Consider the following 22714-nt stretch of genomic DNA (forward strand, 5'->3'; position numbering starts at 1 on the left):
CTTGGTCTCCGCGCCAGTGTCATCGTTATTCTTCCGATACATGCTAGCAATGCAGAACTTGAGGCGGTCCTTCTCCAGCAGCAGCTTCTGCAAGCGCTCGATAGAAAGGGCTTCGATCCGGGCAATGACGGTGTCGAATCTATAGATCCGATCAAGCATGAAAGCACACTTGCTGCAAGCAAACTCAGCTTTGCCATCCCGGGAGACATCCTTGCCCAGGACGTGCGACAGCAGAACCTGGAGGTTGAGCTTGGATGCCGTGTGGAAGATCCAGCGCCGCTGGTTTCCGCACAGCTCCCGGGCACAGATCCTGCAAATCTCCTTCATCTTCCCTCCTGCGGTTGCCGAGCTTCCCTGATGCGGCTGCTGCTCGTTGATCACTCACTAGCGCTTGGTTGCGTTCCGTCTCCCGCCCCGGTGGCCTCCGATCGGCATGGCACAGCCCGATGAGGTCCCCACTCTGCAGAGGCGCTTCGCTGCCACCCGCGCGCGGGCTCTGGGTACCAGAGTGGTCAGCCCCGCCCCTCGGGGAGGGGGCGGGCGAGGAAACACTTCGGGGGCGGGATGCTGAGTGACATCAGCGCAGGCCGCGCTGAGAACCTGCCATGTCTCCTCCAGCTGTCTCTCCCACCAGCCGTGGTGTCCTCAATGTCCTCCCTTTCAGCTGGCTGGGTTCGCGGTCCACAAGCGGCCGCCCGCGGCTGACGCAAAAACTCAGAGATTGAGGATCAGATTTCAAGATGGCGCCAGAGGCTCGGCGCCTGCGGCCTCCGGCAAACTCCTCTGGGAGCCGTAGTCCAGGAGGCCGGCTCCTCGTTCTGCGCATGCGGGGTGGCGAGCGCGTCCCCTCGCCCCCAAACGACTTAGTGCTGCTCGCGGTAGAGCACAGACCTGGCTAGCAGTGAGTACCGGAGTGGAGAGCAGGACGGATGCCGACCTCTGCTAGGCCACTTTTATCTGCTAAAATTTCACCCCCAAAGCGCACTAGTTCCCTCACGGATCCTCCCTTCCGCCCTTGCGGGATGTCCCAAGGCTCTGCTTGGGGAGGAGAAAGCCGAATCCCCTCCCCCTCTCTCCACGGGTAGTGCCACGTACTCTGGATGGAGCAGCCTGGCAGCGCCACTAGGTACCGCTGCGCGCCGCCTCCCTCCCTCCTGCAGCACCCCCCTTCCTCTCCCTACCCAGTCCGGTGCCTGGATTAAAAGGCCCCGTGTCTTCACAAGCGGCCGGGGAGAATGGGTTGATAAACCGGAGGTGGCAGGTAGGGCGGATTTTAGGAGGCTCAGTTCAACCTCCCCCTCGACTGTTGGGAGCACCTAGAAAAGAGGACAAGTGTTTCTCTCCTCGTGATGTTGCGGTTGAGTTTAGCAGTCCTGGATGATTTGCCCTTTTTTAGAAAAGAAATCGAGAGAGGGCACAAAGCAGTCACCTGAGAAGGAGTCCAACAAAAGCCACATGAATGCAGCTGGTTAACCAAGATTTTGATGATAACAGAGAAAATGAGCTTTTTCAAGAATATAGACACCTGAGAGTAATTGCCATCACCGAATCCTCTTTCAGGTTCAGGTAGACTGTAGGCCTTATTTTGGGGGTGGGGAGGGAAGACAAACACGAGAACAAAAGGCCTTATTTATCTGAGCAAGAGTCCAGAGTATCAGAGAGTGCTGCTGTCTGCAGAAGTGGAGCTGGGAATTTCACTGACTTCAGTGAGTATCTTGTCTTATTCAGCATCATCTAGTAGTAAGTCACCCAGCCTTGGGTACAGAACTTAGATTGCACACAAAGAGTGGAGGGAAGCTGGAGCTCTCTCTAGGTGGAATCGAGGTGTCAACGTCCGTTTATAATAAACAATTCTCTCCCTGGCTTGAGAGGTATGCAAACTCCAGATGGGAGGAAAAACAGTCCCACACAATCATCTGGAGTTTTCCCAGAGCAGGACGTTTCCCAATTACAATAATGCCAGATTTCACTAACTTGACTTTGTGAGATAATAAGGCCAGCAACAGTCAAAGTATTTCTGACCCTCATCTCCAGGGCACAGCCCATACTCCTGAACCTGGAGACATTCAGATGCCTTCGATGAAAGCCCATAATTAACCCCCAACTTCTTATTGAGCATTAAATGAGATGATTTGGGGGAAGTGCTTTAACAGATTTTGGCTCATATCATGTCAATAATAATAGCTAATATTATTATTTTAATATAATGCAATATTTTAAAGTAATTTTAAAGCTTTACGGGGCTCTGCACACATAAAATTGTATCACTCTCTTATTTAATCATCAAAACAAAATCTTAGTAGCTCCATCGTGAGAGATTAGAACAGCCCTTAGAGCTTTGGCTTTAGTAGGCTACAGAACGTTGCATCTGTGATTTCACCTAAAGAGGCATGTTCTGGTCCCAAAACCAAGAATGTAAAATAGAGTTCCAAGGGCTTCCCTGGTGGCGCAGTGGTTGGGAGTCCGCCTGCCGATGCAGGGGACATGGGTTCGTGCCCTGGTCCGGGAAGATCCCACAAGCCGCGGAGCGGCTGGGCCCGTGAGCCATGGCCGCTGAGCCTGCGCGTCCGGAGCCTGTGCTCCGCAAGGGGAGAGGCCACAGCAGTGAGAGGCCCTCGTACCGCAAAAAAAAAAAAAAAACAACTCACTACAGGTGCATTTTTGCCTATCTCTAGGTATTATCTCTAGGTATATGAGCTTCAGAGTCAGAAGAAATTAAGTAACAATCGTAACAATCTTTGGAATCCATAGTGATCTATAGAGAGGCAAGGAGTTTCTGGCCTGCCAGGACACTACCCTAAAGAACAGCAAGGACTCAAAAGTGCAAAAAGTGCAAATTAAGACATTAATCAAGGCCTCATCTTTGAATGTGGATGGGAGCCACGTTTTCCTATTGGGGAAAATGCTAATGAAACAAAGTAATTAATGAAACAAAGTGCTCCTGGGGAGCAAACTCTAAATAATACTTTGTATTATTCTGTATTCCTTAGTAAGATTTTGCACCTGAACTGTAGTCTCTAAACTTTAATGACAACATATGGGTAGTTGGTATACAAGAGCAAGTCAGTACAAATGGAGAAAAGGCAACTTACTATTGAAGAATACGTTTGTAAAGAATATGTAAGTAAAGATCAACATACTGAAAGAGCTATACATACATATCTAGGCTTCCAACAGATAGAAATAGATCACTCAACAATCAAAGAAAATTTGAAGACAGCACTCTTCACTCCCAGAGAACATATTTAAAGACAGTATCTCAAAACAGATAGTAAACTAGAGTACTAGAACCACTCCTAAACATGATCATTTGGTATTATAAAACTAAAAGATCACTTTTGTACAGATCAATTGAAAATAAAAATTAAAAAGTGAAACAAGGAAAATTATGTGATAATAAATTCAGCACTTCATGGTTTATCAATATCATCTTGGTCAAGATTTTGTATTTAGTCAACACTGGCTATCTATGGGAAGGCAAGAAAATGGGGAGCTAAACAGCAACATTTACTTTTTTTTTTTTTTTTTTTGTGGTATGTGTGCCTCTCACTGCTGTGGCCTCTTCCGTTGCGGAGCACAGGCTCCGGACGCGCAGGCTCAGTAGCCATGGCTCACGGGCCCAGCCACTCCGCGGCACGTGGGATCCTCCCAGACCGGGGCACGAACCCGCATCCCCTGCATCGGCAGACAGACTCCCAACCACTGCGCCACCAGGGAAGCCTGCAACATTTACTTTTATTCTATATACCATGTATCATTTGAATTTGGGGCAATGAATGTATATTCATATATTATTTTTAAAATGTTTTAAAATTAGGAAATATTCTATAGTTAAAACTAAGAATTGTGCCAATTTAAGGCACTTATATCAGAGTCTGAGTGGTAAAACCTGAACCCTAAAAAATGAAAACTTTTATAATATGTGATAAATATATATATGTGGACAACTTATATAAACAGAGGTTCAAGGGGATATACAAGTTATTAGTGATTATGTCTGGAGAGTAGAACTATGGATACTTATTTTCTTCTTTCCTCATTTGTATTCTAAAATTTTCTATAAGCATGTATTGATTTTGTGATAAGAAAAAAATGCGTTACTAAGAAGAAAATAGGATAAACACATTTTGATATGTTCATATAATATAATATTAACCATCAATAAAAAAGAATGGGGGGCTTCCCTGGTGGCGCAGTGGTTGAGAGTCCGCCTGCTGATGCAGAGGACACGGGTTCGTGCCCCGGTGCGGGAAGATCCCACATGCCGCGGAGCGGCTGGGCCCGTGAGCCATGGCCGCTGAGCCTGCGCGTCCGGAGCCTGTGCTCCGCAAGGGGAGAAGCCACAGCAGCGAGAGGCCCGCGTACCGCAAAAAAAAAAAAAAAAAAAAAAAATGAACTCTGATACCCACAATATGAATGAATCTCCAAAGCATGTTAAGTGAAACAAGCCATTTAACTATATCCTGTGTGATTTCATTTATTTTGTCTAACAACTTAAAGTCTAACCATTTCTATAATGATAGAAATTCAGAAAGTGTTTATGGGGGGTGAGGATTAATTGCAAGGGAGCACAAAGGAATTTTCTGGGGTGATGAAAATGTTCTATATCTTGTTTGGGGTGATGATTATATGGATGTGTACAGTTTTAAAGCTCATTGAACTGACTGCTTATCTGTAGATTTTATATGTTAGTATAGTTCAATTAAAAAAGATAAGGAGTAAATTAGTATAAAAATATGTATTACCCATAAAGTTTTAATCTGAGGGATTTCTTTCGTGGAAAGTAACCCCTATAACTTTATCATAGGAACAGCTTTGAAAATTGGGAAAATATAGCTCAGAAGAAATTCTATAAAAGGCCCAACTGCGACTTCAAAACATCATAGTTTCTATCCATATGAGTGTTGGAAAATATTATTTTATATACATTTACGCACCATACATTTACGATTGAAGCAAAGCATGTTGTTAAGGTGGGACCTAGGGCTTTTGTGATGATTTAGAATAGGATGATTACTTCTAAAACTTATCAAAAGTTACATAATAAAGGAAAATCTTACTGAGAACAGGTTTCATATTATGATAAGCAATAATGAGTTAAACAAATGATTCATTTTATATATCAGCAGTTTGCCCTCAAAATGGATTGATAAATGCATTCACAAGCACATATTTGCTGTCTATCCTAAGTCAAATCACTTATATCTGGCCCTTAATTTCCTAAGCTACAAAATAAACATGTTGAATTAAACAGTGGTTTTCAACCTTTGGCATGCATCAGAATCACCTGGATGGCTTGTTAAATGGTAGATTTAACAAGTTTCTAATTCAGTTGGTCTGAGAAGGGGCCCAAGAATTTGCATTCCTAAGAAATTCCCAGAGCATGCAGATGCTGCTGAGAACCACACTTTGAAAACTACTGAATTAGAACTCTCTTAAAGTGTATTCAGACAAATGTCAGCCAAACGATCAGAAGGTCTGCAGATAAATGGAAAAACCCATTAATGAAGAACTACGTACAAAATTGTTGAACTTAGAGAACTATATGCCCATTTGGAACAAGATTCCTAAGTATTATTATGGTAGGGATCTTTTGCACTATCTCTATTTTGATCTCTAGATTTGAGGGCCCAGGAAGATTCTCTTCGAACCGTACTTTTGTACTCCCTGTGTCGTAGTGTTTCTAAGACCTAATTCTGGGCTGGGAGGGAGTTTCCAAGAGGTGAAAAATCCCTATGTCCCAAACCAGTTGTATTAGCTTTCATTATCCTAGTTATGATGTTGAAAATAGCTGTTCTAATTACTAAAAACTATGCCACAGGGGGTGGGGGGAGTGATTCTGGCAGAGAAGCAAAAGCAGATGAGGAAATGCAAGAATATCAAAGTAAAGCCAGTTAGGCTTTATGGTAACACCACAAGCATGTTCATGATTTCCCTCTGTTGGTTGGAAATCTTTAAGAAGCCAGAAACAATCATGCTTTGCATTAATTAATAGCACAGCATTTCAAAACACTTGTTTTAAAACTGGGAGATTTCCAGTTCAACTACAGATTGCTATAATATGGTTATCAGCAGAATTGATTTTAAAATAGTAAACACTGCAGTCTTTCAAGTTATTAAATATCCACAGCTGTTTAAGTGAACTTCAAAATATTTGTTAATCAACTGCTGAGCAAGAATTTATGCAAACTCAGTTTTTGTTTTGTTTTTTTTCTCTGTCTTCAGAGAGCTTTCAGTTTAGTTGAAGGGGAGAGAATGTGCATGCTACAATCAGAATAACTGATTGGTAAACTAAATGGTACCGACAACTTCAATGTAAGTGCAGAAAAAGTTAAGTATGAGCTGACACAGGTGAAGGGGGCAAGAGTGGGACTTGAGATGGACCTTAGAATGGAGCAAGCCAAGGAAAGGACTCCAGAAAAAGAAAACAGCATCCTCAAAAGTCTTGGAAGTTGGGTTAAATATGATGCTAGCCTGTCAGTAAAGGGAAAGATTTTGTGGGATATCTGAGTGGCCAGGTGCATCCTACTCTATACATCTATACATACACTCTGTACATCTCAATAATTACTCATTCAAAGAAAATATATGAAGGGCCAACTGAAAGCCAGACACTATGCTATGGAGGGAACTGGCAACTAGAATTTGCAGGCAAAAGAATTTGGACTTTCTGTTATGAAGTTAAGCTAAGAATGGCATGATGAAAAGTTTGTTTTAGGAAAATTAGTCAGACAACAGGATGGCTTGGAGTTTCAGGGACAGGTTTTGGCATGGTTACAGGAAGACCTGTTAAAAATCCATTGCCTAGGGCTTCCCTGGTGGCACAGTGGTTGAGAGTCCGCCTGCCGATGCAGGGGACACGGGTTCGTGCCCCGGTCCGGGAAGATCCCACGTGCCGCGGAGCAGCTGGGCCCGTGAGCCATGGCCGCGCATCCGGAGCCTGTGCTCCGCAACGGGAGAGGCCACAACAGTGAGAGGCCCGCGTACCGCGAAAAAAAAAAAAAAAAAATCCATTGCCTAGAGACCATGCTTCCCAACAAGCCACCACAATGAGAAGCCTGCACACCTCAACGAAGAATAACCCCTGCTCACTGCAACTAGAGAAAGCCCACGCGCAGCAACAAAGACCCATCGCAGCCAAAAATAGTTTAAAAAAAATCCATTGCCATTATTCACATGTGAGATAATAAAGGTCTGGTATAAAAACGGAAAGGAACTGGTAAATATGAGAGTCATTTTGAAGGAATGAGCAGCAGGACTTGATGACATATATGCAGAGAGGATGAAGGGGAAAAAAGGTTAAAAATAGAGATAAAGTTTTTGGCCTGGAAGACTGGTAGGAAAAAATTGCCTAAACAAACAGAAATGTGGGAGTTGAGTCCATTTGCAAAAAGATAATACAAAATTTGACTTGGGACATGCTGTATTTAGGGGACTGAGGAAAAAACTAAGTGAAAAAAAACTAAGTTGAACTCTTCCACAATCAAAACACAGGTGAGAGGGGGACAGAGTTTCAGGAATGAGAGGGGTAGTTAACATTGTCAACATCTAGAGAAAGATCAGGAGAGAGGAGGTCAGGCATGCCATTTTCTACAATAGGGTAAACTTGTAAACTAAGGAGTTGTTACCTTTAACTCCTCAGAATCCTTCCCTGTCAAGCCAAATGCTAAATTCTTTTTGACTCTATTTCCAAACATCTCTAGTGTGTTCAGAAATGTTGTTTTGCATTTTCCCTACACTGTCCTTTTCAGGTTCTTAAAACCTGAAACCTGAATCATGTCACACAGCTTTAGAAGCTTACCCCTCTAATCATCCTGTATACTATTTCTAGAACATTCATAGTAAAGACCCATAATTGTCCACTACCTATAGCACGAGGTCCAAAACTCTTAGTTTGGCATTTCAATATCTGTACAAAAAGATCCTAATCTACTTCTCTATCAGCTCATCTCACATTTCTTCTCTAACCAAATGGTGACAGGGTAAATTTTTGGATATAGATATGTTACTTGTATACCCCTACCTACCTCTTTCCTAGTCTGATGGTAAGGCCCTCAGCATTCCCTTGACTTGGGAGTTTTTGCAGAGCAAAGAGCGGAGATTGCCTGAAGTCAAATGCATTTCCTGACTTGGATAAAATTCTAAACGCACTTTGAAGATTAAGCCAGGTATCCCAGTGGGGAAGAGAAGAGAGTAGTGTCTTTGAGGTCAACAAGAGAGGAAAGGGTGAGATTTCACCCCAGATGGGAAGAGACTGGGGAGGGGGTGAAAGAGTAACAAGCTCCCACCTCCATTATCAGTGCCCTGCAGAAGAAGCAGGACCTGTGGGGGAGAAGGCACTGGGTGACTTGGAGAGGCTAGACTCGAGGTCAAGGGGCTCCATAAAGAGTCCAATGTAGCAAGCAGTTAGGATTAGTAGAACTGTATGTGCTGGGGCGGGGTGCTTCAGTGGTGGACCAATGATCAGAGTAGTCTCCTTGATGCTTTGACACCTGATAAAGCCCAGGGACCTTCACCTTCACATAACTGAGAGAGTGGGGAGGAGGAATAACCGAATGAACGGAATTTAATTTCCCACCAGCCTGATTAGGATAGGGACTCAGGGTAACATTAAATTGATTTAAAGAAAGTAACTGTGATATTTCCTGCAAAACTAAATTTGTGAATTCAGAGTAAGTCATACCCACTATGAACTTTTTGTAGGTGTTCAATGAGGGTCAGTCCTAGGCCTTTTTCACCTCTATTCTCTTTCAATATCATCTCATCCTTTTCTACCTTTATATGAGTAACTTCCAATATGTATTTGTGATATTGTGATTTATAATATATATTTGGTTTGTCCCCCTTTCTGGCATAGAATCCTAAAACCCTTGGAATTTCTTCCTTTTTTTTTTTTTTTACATCTTTATTAGAGTATAATTGCTTTACAATGGTGTGTTAGTTTCTGCTGTATAACAAAGTGAATCAGTTATACATATACATATGTTCCCATATCTCTTCCCTCTTGCGTCTCCCTCCCTCCCACCCTCCAGGCGGTCACAAAGCACCGAGCTGATCTCCCTGTGCTATGCGGCTGCTTCCCACTAGCTATCTACCTTACATCTGGTAGTGTATACATGTTCATGCCTCTCTCGCTTTGTCACAGCTTACCCTTCCCCTCCCCATATCCTCAAGTCCATTCTCTAGTCCTTGGAATTTCTTAAATGATGAGAGTGATAAAGGTCTTTTGTTAATGAGGTGACTTTTGGAATGTCACTAGGACACTGGGGGAGTGGGGGGGGGCGGGGCTTGGCGGTAGTGGCCAGAGGAACCAACCATGTGATTAGAGGGTTGGAACTTTCAGTCCCACACCCCAATCTCCAGGGAAGGGAAAGGGGCTGGAGGCTGAGTCAGTCGACAATGGCCAATGAGTCAATCATGCTTTTGTAATGAAGCCTCCATAAAATCCCAAGAGGACTGGGTTCAGAGAGCTTCTGGGTTGGTGAACATGGGGAAATTCAGGGAGGTGCCTGGTGAGGGCTTGGGAGCTCCTCACTCCTTCTCATATTACCTTGCCGTATGCATATCTCCCATCTCTGTTCCTGAGTTATATCCTGATACAATAAACCAGTGATCCAGTAAGTAAAATGTTTCTTTTAGTTCTGTGACCTGCTCTAGCAAACTAATCTAACCCGAGGAAGGGGTCATGTGAACCTCTAAATTTATAGACAGTCGGTAGTACATGTAACATCTGGACTTGTGACTGGTGTCTGAAGTCCAAGGAGGGGTTGTTGGAACCTCTAACCTATTGCTGGTCAGAAGCACAGGTGATAAACTGGGATTGCAACTGTTGTCTGAAGCCCAGGGGTGGGGAGGAGGGGGAGGGAGGGAGCAGTGGGAGGGGTGTGGAGGCAGTCTTATAAGACTGAATCCTTAACCTGTGGCCTCTGATGCTATCTCCAGGTAGACAGTGTCAGAATTGAGTTGAATTCTTGGACACTCTGTCTAAGAATTGCTCGGTGCTGTGTGGGAAGTGTCCCTGCTCTCAATACACGTGTTGGAATTGGTGTTCAGAACCAGTAAAAGAATATCTTTATTCCAGAATTCTCCTCTGAGTTCCACTCTCAAATGGCCAACTACCTATTTGTATCTGCACCTGTATGTGTTAGGGACATCTCAAAATTACCCCAGGAAAGATTGATTAATGTCTTCCCCTTAACTATAGTGCCTCCCCCTCCTTCCTCCTAATTCTCTATTAAGGATCAGGGAACTATGGATTGTGGGCTCAACCCGCCTCCCATCTATTTTTGTAAATAAACCTTATTGGAACACAGCCATGCCGAGTCCTTCATGTATTGTCTATGGTTGTTTTTGTGCTGCAACAGCAGAAATCTTATGGCCTGCAAAGTCTAAATTATTTACTCTCTGACCTTTTATAGAAAAAGTTTGCTGATCCTTGCTCTTTTTTTTTCCAATGTATTTATCACAGTTTGCAATTATTTGTTTGATCACGTGGTTATTTAACTAGCTCCCTTATTAGAATGTAAGCTCCCTGAGGGGAAAGACTCTGCCATGCTTATTCTTACTGTTTCTCCAGCACTTAATTTCACCACTGTCTGGCCATGGTAGGCACTCAATAAACAGTCATGGACTGGATTACATGAATGGATGAATGAATGAATTACTTATTATATCTTAAAATTTTATTTCGTTCTTTTGCCTTAGCACAAAACTTCCATTCTTGGTTACCCTCTAGTGACCTCATATCTTAATAGAGTTCCATAATAGTTAGTCCTCTCACCTTCTTTCTCCTCTACTCACTCCTCCTTCCAGACTAATCTTCCTAAAACAGATCTCAGATGTATCACTTTCTGGCATAGTAACCTGGAGACCTAATGACTTACCCACAATCATAAACTTCTTGACCTGCCATCCAAGGCCCTCTGACTCTAGTATCACCCTATCTTTCTAGCCTAAACTCATTGTCCCCCTGCATATCCTCACTATTCCAACTACTGCTTCCTTACCTGGAACTTCCCTACCGCTCTCTTATCTTCTTGTAATGTTCTTTCCCATTACTACCATCTCCTCTTGTCAAAATTCTAACCAACCTTCAAGTATTTTCTTTAAACTGCCTCTCTTAATCCCCTCAAAAGACATCTTTCTCTTCTTTGACCTTCCAAAGCACTTTTTATTCCTATAGTAATATGTGTGTCATTTTTCCATATTGCCTTCTTCCCTAAAGGGCTGGTAAGCTCCTTAAGAAGAGGAACCACACTTTACTCATCTTGTTATCTTCTGAGGTACTTTTATCAGTATGTTCCTAGATCTAAGTAAATAATCATTGAATGAGTAAATAAATTGATGCCTAATATTTTTATGTCTTATTAAAATCCTACTCATTCCTTACAGACCAGAGTCTTCACGGCCCACCCCAGCCCCTGATTTTTCCCTTTCTCTCCTGCCTTGTATTTTGTTTCCATCAGAGACTTTCTTACCTTCCAATTAGATTGTAATCCCTAGAAGTCAGAGACTAAGCCTTATGTCTTTGTCTTCCTCTTCCTTCACCTTACAGTACCTGTGCAACTGTAAATGCTCAATAAATAAAGCTATGAAGAAGCCCCTCTTTTCTCCATCTGATAAAGTCTGTTTCTGAGACATGTTACCAATGAAGGTTTGCCTGGGAGACAGTGACGTTGAATGAGGATTTGTAAAGGAGTCTCCAGCTTCAATATTCATCAGCTTAAGAAAGGGATATTGAAAAGCTGCTCTAAAAAAACATTCTCCTTACATGACGTTGGCTGAAGCTGCCTGAGCTGCTAATCCCTGCCAGGTTTTCAGTCTCTGCCTTGAGCATTTAGAGCGCATTCTTGCCTTAACCTCTACGTCAGATCTCTCCACGGTAACACTGGAATGTTTGCTATTTTAGGAAATCTGCCTCACTGCATGCAGTGCTATTTACATTAGGTTCCAGACAAGGCATAAATGCAATGGCTTGACGGTCTGCTGCTTTGTGTGAGTAGGAAGGTCCTGATGGCTTAATGGATGCTTCTCCCTAATTCTGTTGCCCTGTTTCATTTTTTAGGCCAACCACAGTGTAATTACACATTAATAAATAGTGCTTATATAATACTGGGGGGAAAGATGGAGAGAAAAAAGAGGAAACAAAACAAGAATTCCTCCAGACATTTCCTTTGCAAGTACATTACCTCCGCGCCACGCCACCGCCCCCCACGCCATCCCCCCGCCCCGCCCCCCGCCTTCCTACCCTCCAGGCCTGGTTTCATTTAAAAAGTTCTTTGAGATAAAGCTTCCACCATTCTGTAGAAGGGAATAATATCAATAACTGGAATGATTCCCAGCTTTTCCCTGCAACTCTGTGGATACCTTCAGTAAGGAAGAGAAAAACGCTTTGTAAACTGCACTTTATTAGATTTTCTGACTCCCTGAGTTGCCGCAGCGTGACAGCGCCATCACAAAGCTGAGCACTCTGGTCACCACATGCCGTCGAGCCGAATGGCCATGGAGGACTGAGAGCATACATGCAGTGTTGTCAATCCATGGCATGTCAAGCTTGCGGCATTTTTTGTTGTTCTATGAAATTAATTATATAAAAGAAGTTCATGAGTATTCTACAGGTACATTCCAGCTAAAATGGATGCTGAACAACGTTTTGGTAGAATGGAAAAGGCAAACAACTAGAGGGATAATAAAATCAATTAAACCAGATAATCTTTATCAAAACTGTCTCTCTCATTGGAGGAAGAAAGGCTCTGAAGTAAAACTTCCTGTACTCAGAGACTATTTCCCAGTCCAGACTTTCATACTGGCGTCACGTGAGAAGTATTTGTCTCTGGGAGGTGGAGTAAGATGAGTGTTTTTCATCTGGACAACTCACACCTAGAAGCGTATGACTTGTGGGCTCTCTTTCTTCTAAAGCCCAACTGTGGTGTCCCCAGTTGTGAGGGGTTGGGGCGGGGGGTGGAGTTCAGGCCTCAGAACTCAAGCTCCTCTGTTCCCTAACATCTGTAAGGGGTTCCAGGGATGGCTTTGCTGGCGATGAGAGAATTCTTCAGCCTCTATGGAGCAGGCCCAGGGCTTAGAAATTGAACCTGTGCCTTGTGCATTGCAGAGGTATGGCGCCTGTGGTGAGAAGTGGCATGGCAGACTAAGGTTTGAGTATAATACAGTAGAACTAAGATGCTGCTACTGTTAGCAAAGATAACACCCACAGCAAGGACTTCAGGTGTCACAAATAGTAAGTTGTCACACATCACTGTTTAGACAAAGTGCTTTATAATTGGCTTTACAATATTCTTTACCTTTATCTAACTCACAGAATGGGCTAGTTGAAACAATTACTAGCTGCATCAAACCATGATTTGCTATCTCAAAAGGTGACATCAATTATCTGCTCAGTCTTCTGTCTAAACAACCATCAGGATTGCCTTTGTATAGTGCAACTCATAAGCTTTTATTACCTTTGCTTAATTTTTAAATTTTTAGTTCTTCATTGCCTACAACATGAAGTCCTTAGCTTGACATTTATGGGACTTTCCAGCTATGTATTCCAGCATTCTCCAACACTTGTCATATATTTGAAAACACCAATTACTTCCAATTCCTTAAGTGTGTTCCACACCACTGTATATATTGTTCCCCTAACCTAGAATGCCCTTCTCCTACTTTCTGCCTGGTGTACTCAGCCTTTAAGTCCCCAGGTCAAGGCTGACTTCCAAGTGAGGCTTTCTCTGACTTCCAAAGATAGGGTTAATCCCTCTCATCTCTGGGTCCTCTTAGCACTATGAGTATACTTCTCTCTCTTCATTTATCACACTGCATTTTAGTTCTTTGTTTACATGCCAATCTCTTATTGGGCTTTAAACGCTTTGAAGGCCAGGTCTCCCTAGACCAGTGGTTCTTATCGAGCAGCCACATCCTAGAGTGCATTTTGGAAGTTTGCGGGGGCATTTCTTGTTTCAATGATGAGTGGGGCTAGGGGGGCTACATAACTTGCAATGGGCAGGACAAAGCATTATTCCAAAATGTGAATGACTTTCAAATGTTCCACTGGGCAGTGATGCAGGTAATCAAACTGTTTATGTAATCATCTGGACCTAGGACTTAATTCTGTTGTATATATGAACACAACATTAATGTACTCTGACTTTTTCTATGAGTTAAACTGCTACGTAAATTAAAGGAATATTATTTAATTTATTTGTTTATTTGGAAATTTACCAAGAGTTTTTCACTTTGGCACTGCCACTGGATCATAACTAACGGCACTGTCCCTTGCCATTTTTTTTTTTTTTTTTTTGCAGTACGCGGGCCTCTCACTGTTGTGGCCTCTCCCGTTGCGGAGCACAGGCTCTGGACGCGCAGGCTCAGTGGCCATGGCTCACGGGCCCAGCCGCTCCGCGGCATGTGGGATCTTCCCGGACCGGGGCACGAACCCGTGTCCCCTGCATCGGCAGGCGGACTCTCAACCACTGCGCCACCAGGGAAGCCCCCTTGCCATTTTGGAATTGCCAATATAACATGCCTGCACCAGACTGCATTTGAAGCTGTGACTTCCCATACAAGCACCTGCCTATTTCTTTATATCCTTTAATATAGTTGTGCCCAAGAATTTACATATTAAAATAAACATTAGTTTATTATAAATTAATCTCTTTTTATGTTTCATGTAGTTCAGTATCTACTTCACTGGATTGCTTTGAGGCTTAAACTAATCTGAATTAATTATATAAGGTATTTAGAGCAGCACCTGGTACATAGAAAATGCTACCATATTGTGCTGACATTATTACAGAAAAGTTGTTGAATATTCATTGATAAATATTTTAAATTATATTTGGAATATGTATTTAAGAAATCCTGTGACTTTACTTCTAGGTTTTATATTATAATAATCTGAACCATTTGAGTGTGACTACATGATCCCAAAATTTTATAGAATGTGCTTCAATATTTCTTTTCGTCTAGGGGACTAAAGTGAGATATAATTCTCATTGTGATCAATTTGCCCTGAATGATTCACACTCTGTTGTGGTCTTCCTGGGGAGCAATAACACAAATAGACAACTTTGAGTTTGGTCTTTGTCTATAAAACAGCTTTTCTATGTGCAAGGCTAACAGGTCCGGAGGGAGAACTGTGACCATTAATCTCACTAATACTGCTATACTGAATAATTTTGTCATTGTCTTTTGTAAGACAAAGATAGTTACAATGTGCATGAAGTTTACAATATCTGACTCATTAACTATGTCTGTTTTAGCCACTACTTATTTTAAGAACAGCCTTAGGGGCTTCCTTGGTGGCGCAGTGGTTGAGAGTCCTCCTGCTGATGCAGGGGACACGGGTTTGTGCCCCAGTCTGGGAAGATCCCACATGCCGCAGAGCAGCTAGGCCTGTGAGCCATGGCCGCTGAGCCTGCGCGTCCGGAGCCTGTGCTCCACAACGGGAGAGGCCACAACAGTGAGAGGCCCGCGTACCACAAAAACAAAAAAAAAAACAAAAAAAACCCAAAAAAACCCCCCCAAAAAACCCAGAACAGCCTTACTCTCTTTCAGGTTGTTAACAACAGTATTTACCGTGGACAACAGTAGTTATGAGGACAACAGTAGTTACCGTGTTTTGAGCACTGTGCTAGGCACTTCACATATATTATTTCTAACCCTTACAAATAGATGAACATTACAGAGGAGGAAATTGTACTTGGAAGGGTTATATAACTTGTCCAAGGCCATACATGTAAAAAGTGTTGATGCTGACTGAGATCAAATTCCAAAACCTGAGCTCATTCTTTCATACCACTCTGCTTCCCCAGATAAAATCCTGGAGACTTCATACTAGAATCTGTTATTGAAGGACCAAGATCCTTTCGCTAAACTGGGACTTGAATGTTTCCTTCCGTTAAGTCAATCTGAACCACTTGAGCATGGCTCAATATTCCCAAGGTATTACAGAAATCATTTCAATCTTTCTTTCTGTCTAGGCCATAGAATATAAGATAGACGCACAGTGACCAAAACCATTTCCTTTCTTTTGGAATCTGGACACACATTGAGAGAAGGAAGTTTTCAGAAGATTATCTGAACACTCACTAGAAGGCTGACTCTCTGGCCAGGCTTCTTTGGGCTGTGTTAGAAATGATAGTATAAAATAATTCTATGCACACTAAGTACTTGGTGCCTAGTTTTTTGTTTTTTTTCTTCATAAGGCACAGACCCAAAGGGAGAAACTAGAAAATGAGCTGCGGGAGGCTTTCTGTCCTCCACATTTGAGAGGACCTACTGTCAGAGGCCCCCTGTGGCAGAGCTCTCCAGCTTGGGTATTCCGGCCAGTGTGCCTCAAAATGGCCCACCACTGTGCTGAGATGCCAGCCCCTCAGCTCTCAGGTGGTGGAGGCTCTGAAGGTGGACACAGGTAATCACCTCCAACCAGCCTCAGCCACTTTACTTCAGAGTAACATAGACACATAATCAGCTCCTATGAAACGGAACTTTCTCTGAAAAATGTTGGGAAACACTGATTGACAGAATTCACAGCATGATGTAATCAGGTTTATAAATGTACAAAGAGTTGGGCAATAACAATAATAATAAATTTTTATAGGTACCGGCAACATTAAAGAAGCATATCAATTTAGCACAATTTATGTGACGATGTATTTATTTCTTCTGCTCACCCAATGTTATTATCCTCTAGACGCTGTACTTAACCTTGTTCTAAGCTTTCCTTTAGGATAGATTGTAAATAATTTAGTCTCTTTGAAATTATAATTTTTCTGTTCTTCAAGTCTGTTTTAAAAACTGATACCAAGTGAGAGAGTGGCATGGACATATATACACTACCAAATGTAAAATAGATAGCTAGTGGGAAGCAGCCTCATAGCACAGGGAGATCAGCTTGGTGCTTTGTGACCACCTAGAGGGGTGGGATAGGGAGGGTGGGAGGGAGGGAGACGCAAGAGGGAAGAAATATGGGAACATATGTATATGTATAACTGATTCACTTTGTTATACAGCAGAAACTAACACACCATTGTAAAGCAATTATACCCCAATAAAGATGTTAAAAAAAAAAAAGCTGATACCAACCCACTTCCCCTTATTAGCATTGCAAATATTGAACTACATATACCCATTTCAGTGCTTACCAAAGATACTAATGAAAATACGTATGTGTACCTAAATATGTTTCTATATGTCTGTAAATATAAAACTAGAACAATGAGAGTGATTTTATTTCAGGATTTACGTGAGTATTTTTCTTTCCAAGTGCTTACCTTGGGGACTATACACTTTCCCCAATGACGCTGGACTCATTAGAACAGAATGTCAAAATTGTGGGACACTTTGGAGATCGTCTGGGCTAATTTTCCCATTTTACACATATGGAGGCTGAGAGTGATGTATCCATGGTCATACAGTTAATAAAGAAAGAATCAGGATAGAAACCTACTTCTCCTAATTCCCAGCCAAGTTATTCCTAATTAAAAAATGTTATGGGATCTTCCATACATTTCAATATGTATCTTGCAAAAAGCCTAGAAACTTTAATTTTTACTCATATCTATCACATTATATGCATATACATCATTTCCTGAGTTTGTTAACCAGAGCTTTCCAACCAAAATGGATCCAGAGTCCAAGGGGTTTACAGTGTAGCCAAGATAGTGATTTCTTCTGCCCTCATTGTGGCCTAAGCACCCAGGATGGTCACTTTCAAGTGAGAAGCTCCATCCATTTACTGCTACACCTTATAAATATTATCACTCATTATTTTTTTAAATTATAATTAATGAGTGAATTTATGGCAGGGGCTCAATTTTAAAAATGTACAAAATCATTGCCTTTCTTCTATACTTATCATAGCTATTGAAAACTGTAATTCTTTTTTTTTTCTTTTTTGCTTATTTGGATTTGCAGACTTTTAGGTAATTGCTATTTATTACTTGAGTAATAAAAAAGAGCAGTGGATAATGAGAAAAATGAGAAAAAGTCACTGGTTTTAAGCAATTTGATTATGTTGTAAATCATGCCTTTTTCTACATTTCTTATTATCATTTGCTATTTTTGTCACGACACAGGAAAGGTGAGGAAACACTGCTTTATACTAATTTTTAGCACTGCTCTTTTTATCCTGATTCCAACCTTTGTATATGTGACCAATAAATTAAGCTGCACATGTTTTGCTTTATCATTGATCTAAGATTTGTAAGAATACCTAGTAATTGTGTATGTTGCTTGGGCACAGATACATTCTAGGGTTCCTTCAGAAAGTATCTTTTTAGTAAATTAAAAGTTGAATGAAGGAGAGGAGTTCCCTCTGAGGTAACCTCCAAGAACAACAGTACAGATTAATGCAATAATTTTCACAGCAGTGAGGGTTCTCTCTTCAATATTAAAACCACATTATACATTCTCTATAGTTATACATCACTAGAGTGGCAGGCAGAATCCTAAGATGGCCCCTGTGACCTCCACCTCCTGGTATCCACACCTGTGTACAATCCTTGAGTGTGGAGAAACCTGTAACTTGCTTCTAACCAATAGAATACAGCAAAGGTGAGGGATATTGCTACATAGTTATGCACTGTTATATGGCAAAAGTGAAGGGGTGTTGCTGCAGATGTAACTAAGGCCCCTACTCAGTTGACTTCAAGTTAACAAAAAGGGATAGTACACTGAGGGGCTTGACTTGATCAGGTGAACCTCTTAAAAGAGTGTCTAGAAGGGAGATAAGCAAGAGACTGTCTCTCTCCATGGCTGGCTGTGAAGAAGCAAGCTGCCATAACTTCTACAGTCACACAGAAATATTCTTCCAACAACCTGAGGGAGCTTAGAAGTGGAACCTTCCCTAAGTGAGCCTCTAGCTGAGAAAGCAGTCCAGCTGACAACTTGATTTCAGACTTGTGAGACCCTGAGCAGAAAACCCAACTAAACCATGCCTGGACTCTTGACCCACAGAAACTGGAATAATAAATGCATGCTGTTTTGAACCACTGAGTTTGTAGTAATTTCTTACACAGCAATAGAAAACTAATACATATAAATGTAAAGTAGGGCTCCTGAAAGCATGAAGCTTTGTGCCTCAGGAAGTACAGCCCAAATCTCACCTGTACTTCCATGTCAGCTGGCTCTTCCAACAGATGTAGCAGTTGTTGCTTCTCTTGAGATAGCTGTTCTGCAAGTTTCTCCTGTGCAGCCAGGCTCTGACTCAGTTCTTCAATTCTTCTGGAGCAAAGAAAAAGTAAGAACAATTATAGCCATGGTACTATTGCTACCTTTATTTTTCAGCCCACTCCAAAGATAGCATGGTCCAGTACAGTAAGTTTTTACCTTTTGGTCATTGAACTCTTTGAAACTTTTCTTCAGTAAGCCATGTATTCTCTGCCCCAGTCCCCAAATATATACACAAACGATTTTTTGCTTACATTGTCACAGGTTCAAAGACCTCTTGAAGCCAATCCATGGTTCTATAGACCATAGATATAAAATTCTTGGACTAGGGGCCATAAGTTGTAGAGTTTTTTAAACTGTTATTGTTGTTCCATTCAAAACCCAATTATTAGGTATCTGTTACGTATATAACTCAATGCACACTACCAAGTACTGGGAATATAAAGTTGGAAAACACACAACCTCTGCTGTATAGAAACTTAAGTTCTTTTGGTGTGTGTGCCAAGAGTTTGGGAAATGGGGAGGCACAGCTACATCAACAGATAGAATATAATAAGTGCTACCACACCAGGGGTATATACCAAATAGTACACTGAGTGTTGCCACGGAGCTACAGGAGGAAAGATAAAGAAGTAATTCATTTGACTTGGAGGAGACTGTGGGGAAGCTCAGGAGAAGAGATTGTGAAGACTGGGTTACTTTCCAGGCTCAGAAGGAGGAGCTTAAATGAAGGAATGAAGGCATGAAGATATGAGACATATGGGGAAGCGTCACTGGAAGGGAAAAGGGGGAAAGGCTGGTGGGAAGAGACAATGGCTGGAGAAGAGGCTGGAAATTCAGACTAGAATTCAGTTGTCAAAGACTATGCATGCTGTGCTGATGTCTATAAACCACAGGTTCAACTCGACAGTTATTCATCACCTACTACGTGCAGGGCATTATCTTGTTGTTTCTCTTTGTATAAGTCTTTGAGTACTAGAGATACCTGTCCTAGGAAATGTGCTGGTACTAGATGAAATGTTTCCGATTGTGCTTATGATTCCTGTGTATGTAAGATAGTGATAGCACCTTGGCAGGAAAATAGTTTGGCAGAAGGTGAAGGGTATCAGAAAGTCAAGTAGGAATCTCTTAAATTAAGGTATGAGGATTAGCTAAGATGTGGGGATCAGAAAGAACTTTAAAAACTTTATACAAATGCAAGCTATAATGATAATTATGATGATGAATGTGGACTCCATATCAACTTCCCCACAGTATCTGTGCTAGAATGTCTCTACTTTTCTCAAGTTCATATCTTATTCATCCCTTTGACCCTCAGTCTCTACAGATAATCTAGTCTCCTACTTTACAAAGCTATTCAAGGCCATCTGATATGAACTCCCTCAATTTACTTGTCAGGTATGCATTTGTTTCTTTTTTCTGTTTTTGGTTTGACAAGCATTTATTGGACTGAGACAGTCTCAGGGAACCTAGCAGGCAAGATCTGAAGAAAATACAACACCACACAGAGAACTGTACACTAATGGATGTGCATATAAAACAAAACAATAGGGCTTCCCCGGTGGTGCAGTGGTTGAGAATCTGCCTGCCAATGCAGGGGACATGGGTTCGAGCCCTGGTCTGGGAAGATCCCACATGCCGCGGAGCAACTAGCCCCGTGAGCCACAATTTCTGAGCCTGCGCGTCTGGAGCCTGTGCTCCGCAACAAGAGACACTGCGATAGTGAGAGGCCCGCGTATCGCGATGAGGAGTGGCCCCCGCTTGCCACAACTGAGAAAGCCCTTGCACAGAAATGAAGAGCCAACACAGCCATAAAAAAAAAAAAAAAAAAAAAAAAAAAAAAAAGGCAAAATTCCTTAAAAAAAAAGAAAAAACAATATAAAGACTTAATTCTGCTGTCACAAAAGCCTTCACAGAAGTAACCATTGTTGCCTTAGTGAGTTCTGAAGAATGAATTAGGAGCTCACCAGGAAGGGAAAACACACGTTTCCCACAGAAGGAAGAGCATGAGCAAAATTCTGGGGACCTGACATAGCACAGTATGCTTCTGGAGGCGCTGTGCCTTTAGGGTTTTGATTCCAGCAATGCCTGAAGCCATGTTACATAACTCTCTAAATGCCAATTTCTTCATTTATAAAGTATAATAATCCCTATCTCATGGGATTGTTAACTTTATGAGAGAATTAAACTTTATGGGAGAATTAAACAAGAATGTAAAGTACTCAGCTCAGCTGTACAGCAAGAGCCCAACAAACCTTAGTTGTCATTATTATTACTAGTCTGGCATCAGTGATATATGAAGGGGTCATGGTAGGGGATGAGTCTGGGGGAAATCAGGGGTCAAATCATAACAGGCTTTATGGGCTTCCCTGGTGGCGCAGTGGTTGAGCGTCCGCCTGCCGATGCAGGGGACACGGGTTCGTGCCCCGGTCTGGAAAGATCCCACATGCCGCGGAGCGGCTGAGCCCATGAGCCATGGCCGCTGAGCCTGCGCGTCCGGAGCCTGTGCTCCTCAACGGGAGGGGCCACAACAGTGAGAGGCCCGTGTACCGCAAAAAAAAAAAAATAATAATAACAGGCTTTGATGGCCACACTAAGAACAGATTTTATCTCCTAAAGATGTTGGAGAATTTTCTAAATTGCTCTGCAATAATATGATCAGATTTGTGTCTCAAAAATATCACATTGGTCACTGTGCGTACCTTGTGTGTTTTTCACCTATTCAGTTAAAAACCACTTAAGACTTTTTATGCCACCATAGTATCATGCATTGAAGAGGCTAAATTATTTGTCAGTTTCATATTGTTGAATTTCCCACTTCAAAGCTGCTCTGAATTGTTAGATTGGGATGGAATGCAGAGGGTAGAACCGGAAGTAAAGGGAACAGTTAGGAAGTTGCTGCAGTAACCAAGACACAGTGGTGGCCTCAACAAATGCCCGCTTACTTTATGAGAAAATTCAAGTTCCTTACTATATACAAAGCCAGCACAATCAGACCCCCTATTCCCAATACAGCTTATCTCTCATTAGTCTTCCCCAGACCCTCTGCTCTGGTTACATAGCACTTTCTACACGTCTTGAAATATGCCCTTCCCTGTATCTCCCCTCAATGGTGTCTCCTCCTGTACAGGACATTCCCCCATGCCACTCACCTCCTACACTCTTTCTTCTAACTCCTATTCACTCATCAAAACTCACCTCTGATTTCACCTCCTTCAGGACACTTTCAATGGCACCTTGCTCTTTTAGTCTGGAATAGATGACAATTCTATACACCCCAGAGCATCCCATGTTACTTCTATCAGAGAACTTATTAAAATTGTGTAACGTGTGTCTTGATGACAGGAAGTGGGTCTTTCATCTGTGTAACCTGAGTGCTTAGCCCAGTGTCTGGCATATAGCTGGTGCTCAGTAAATGTGAATAAGTGAATCCATGTCTCTTGTTTGCTACCATTTGACCATTGTTCTACTTATACCTACTTAAGTCTCCTGATTGCCAACTAGTCAGTTCTGTTAATGGATACCACTAAAGACACAGCCCTAA

General features: G+C 42.2%; 1 protein-coding gene across 1 annotated transcript in view; it reads right to left on the reverse strand.

The window, feature by feature from the left end:
• Positions 1-22714, reverse strand: part of LOC309819547 (myomegalin) — a 149148-nt gene that overhangs the window by 94159 nt on the left and 32275 nt on the right. The window contains 1 exon segment of the mRNA XM_082649800.1: positions 19107-19224. Coding sequence (XP_082505926.1) covers positions 19107-19224 — 118 coding nt within the window.

This window comes from Grampus griseus (genome assembly GCF_964374135.1).
Source record: "Grampus griseus genome assembly, chromosome: 1".
In the NCBI taxonomy this organism is placed as follows: domain Eukaryota; kingdom Metazoa; phylum Chordata; class Mammalia; order Artiodactyla; family Delphinidae; genus Grampus; species Grampus griseus.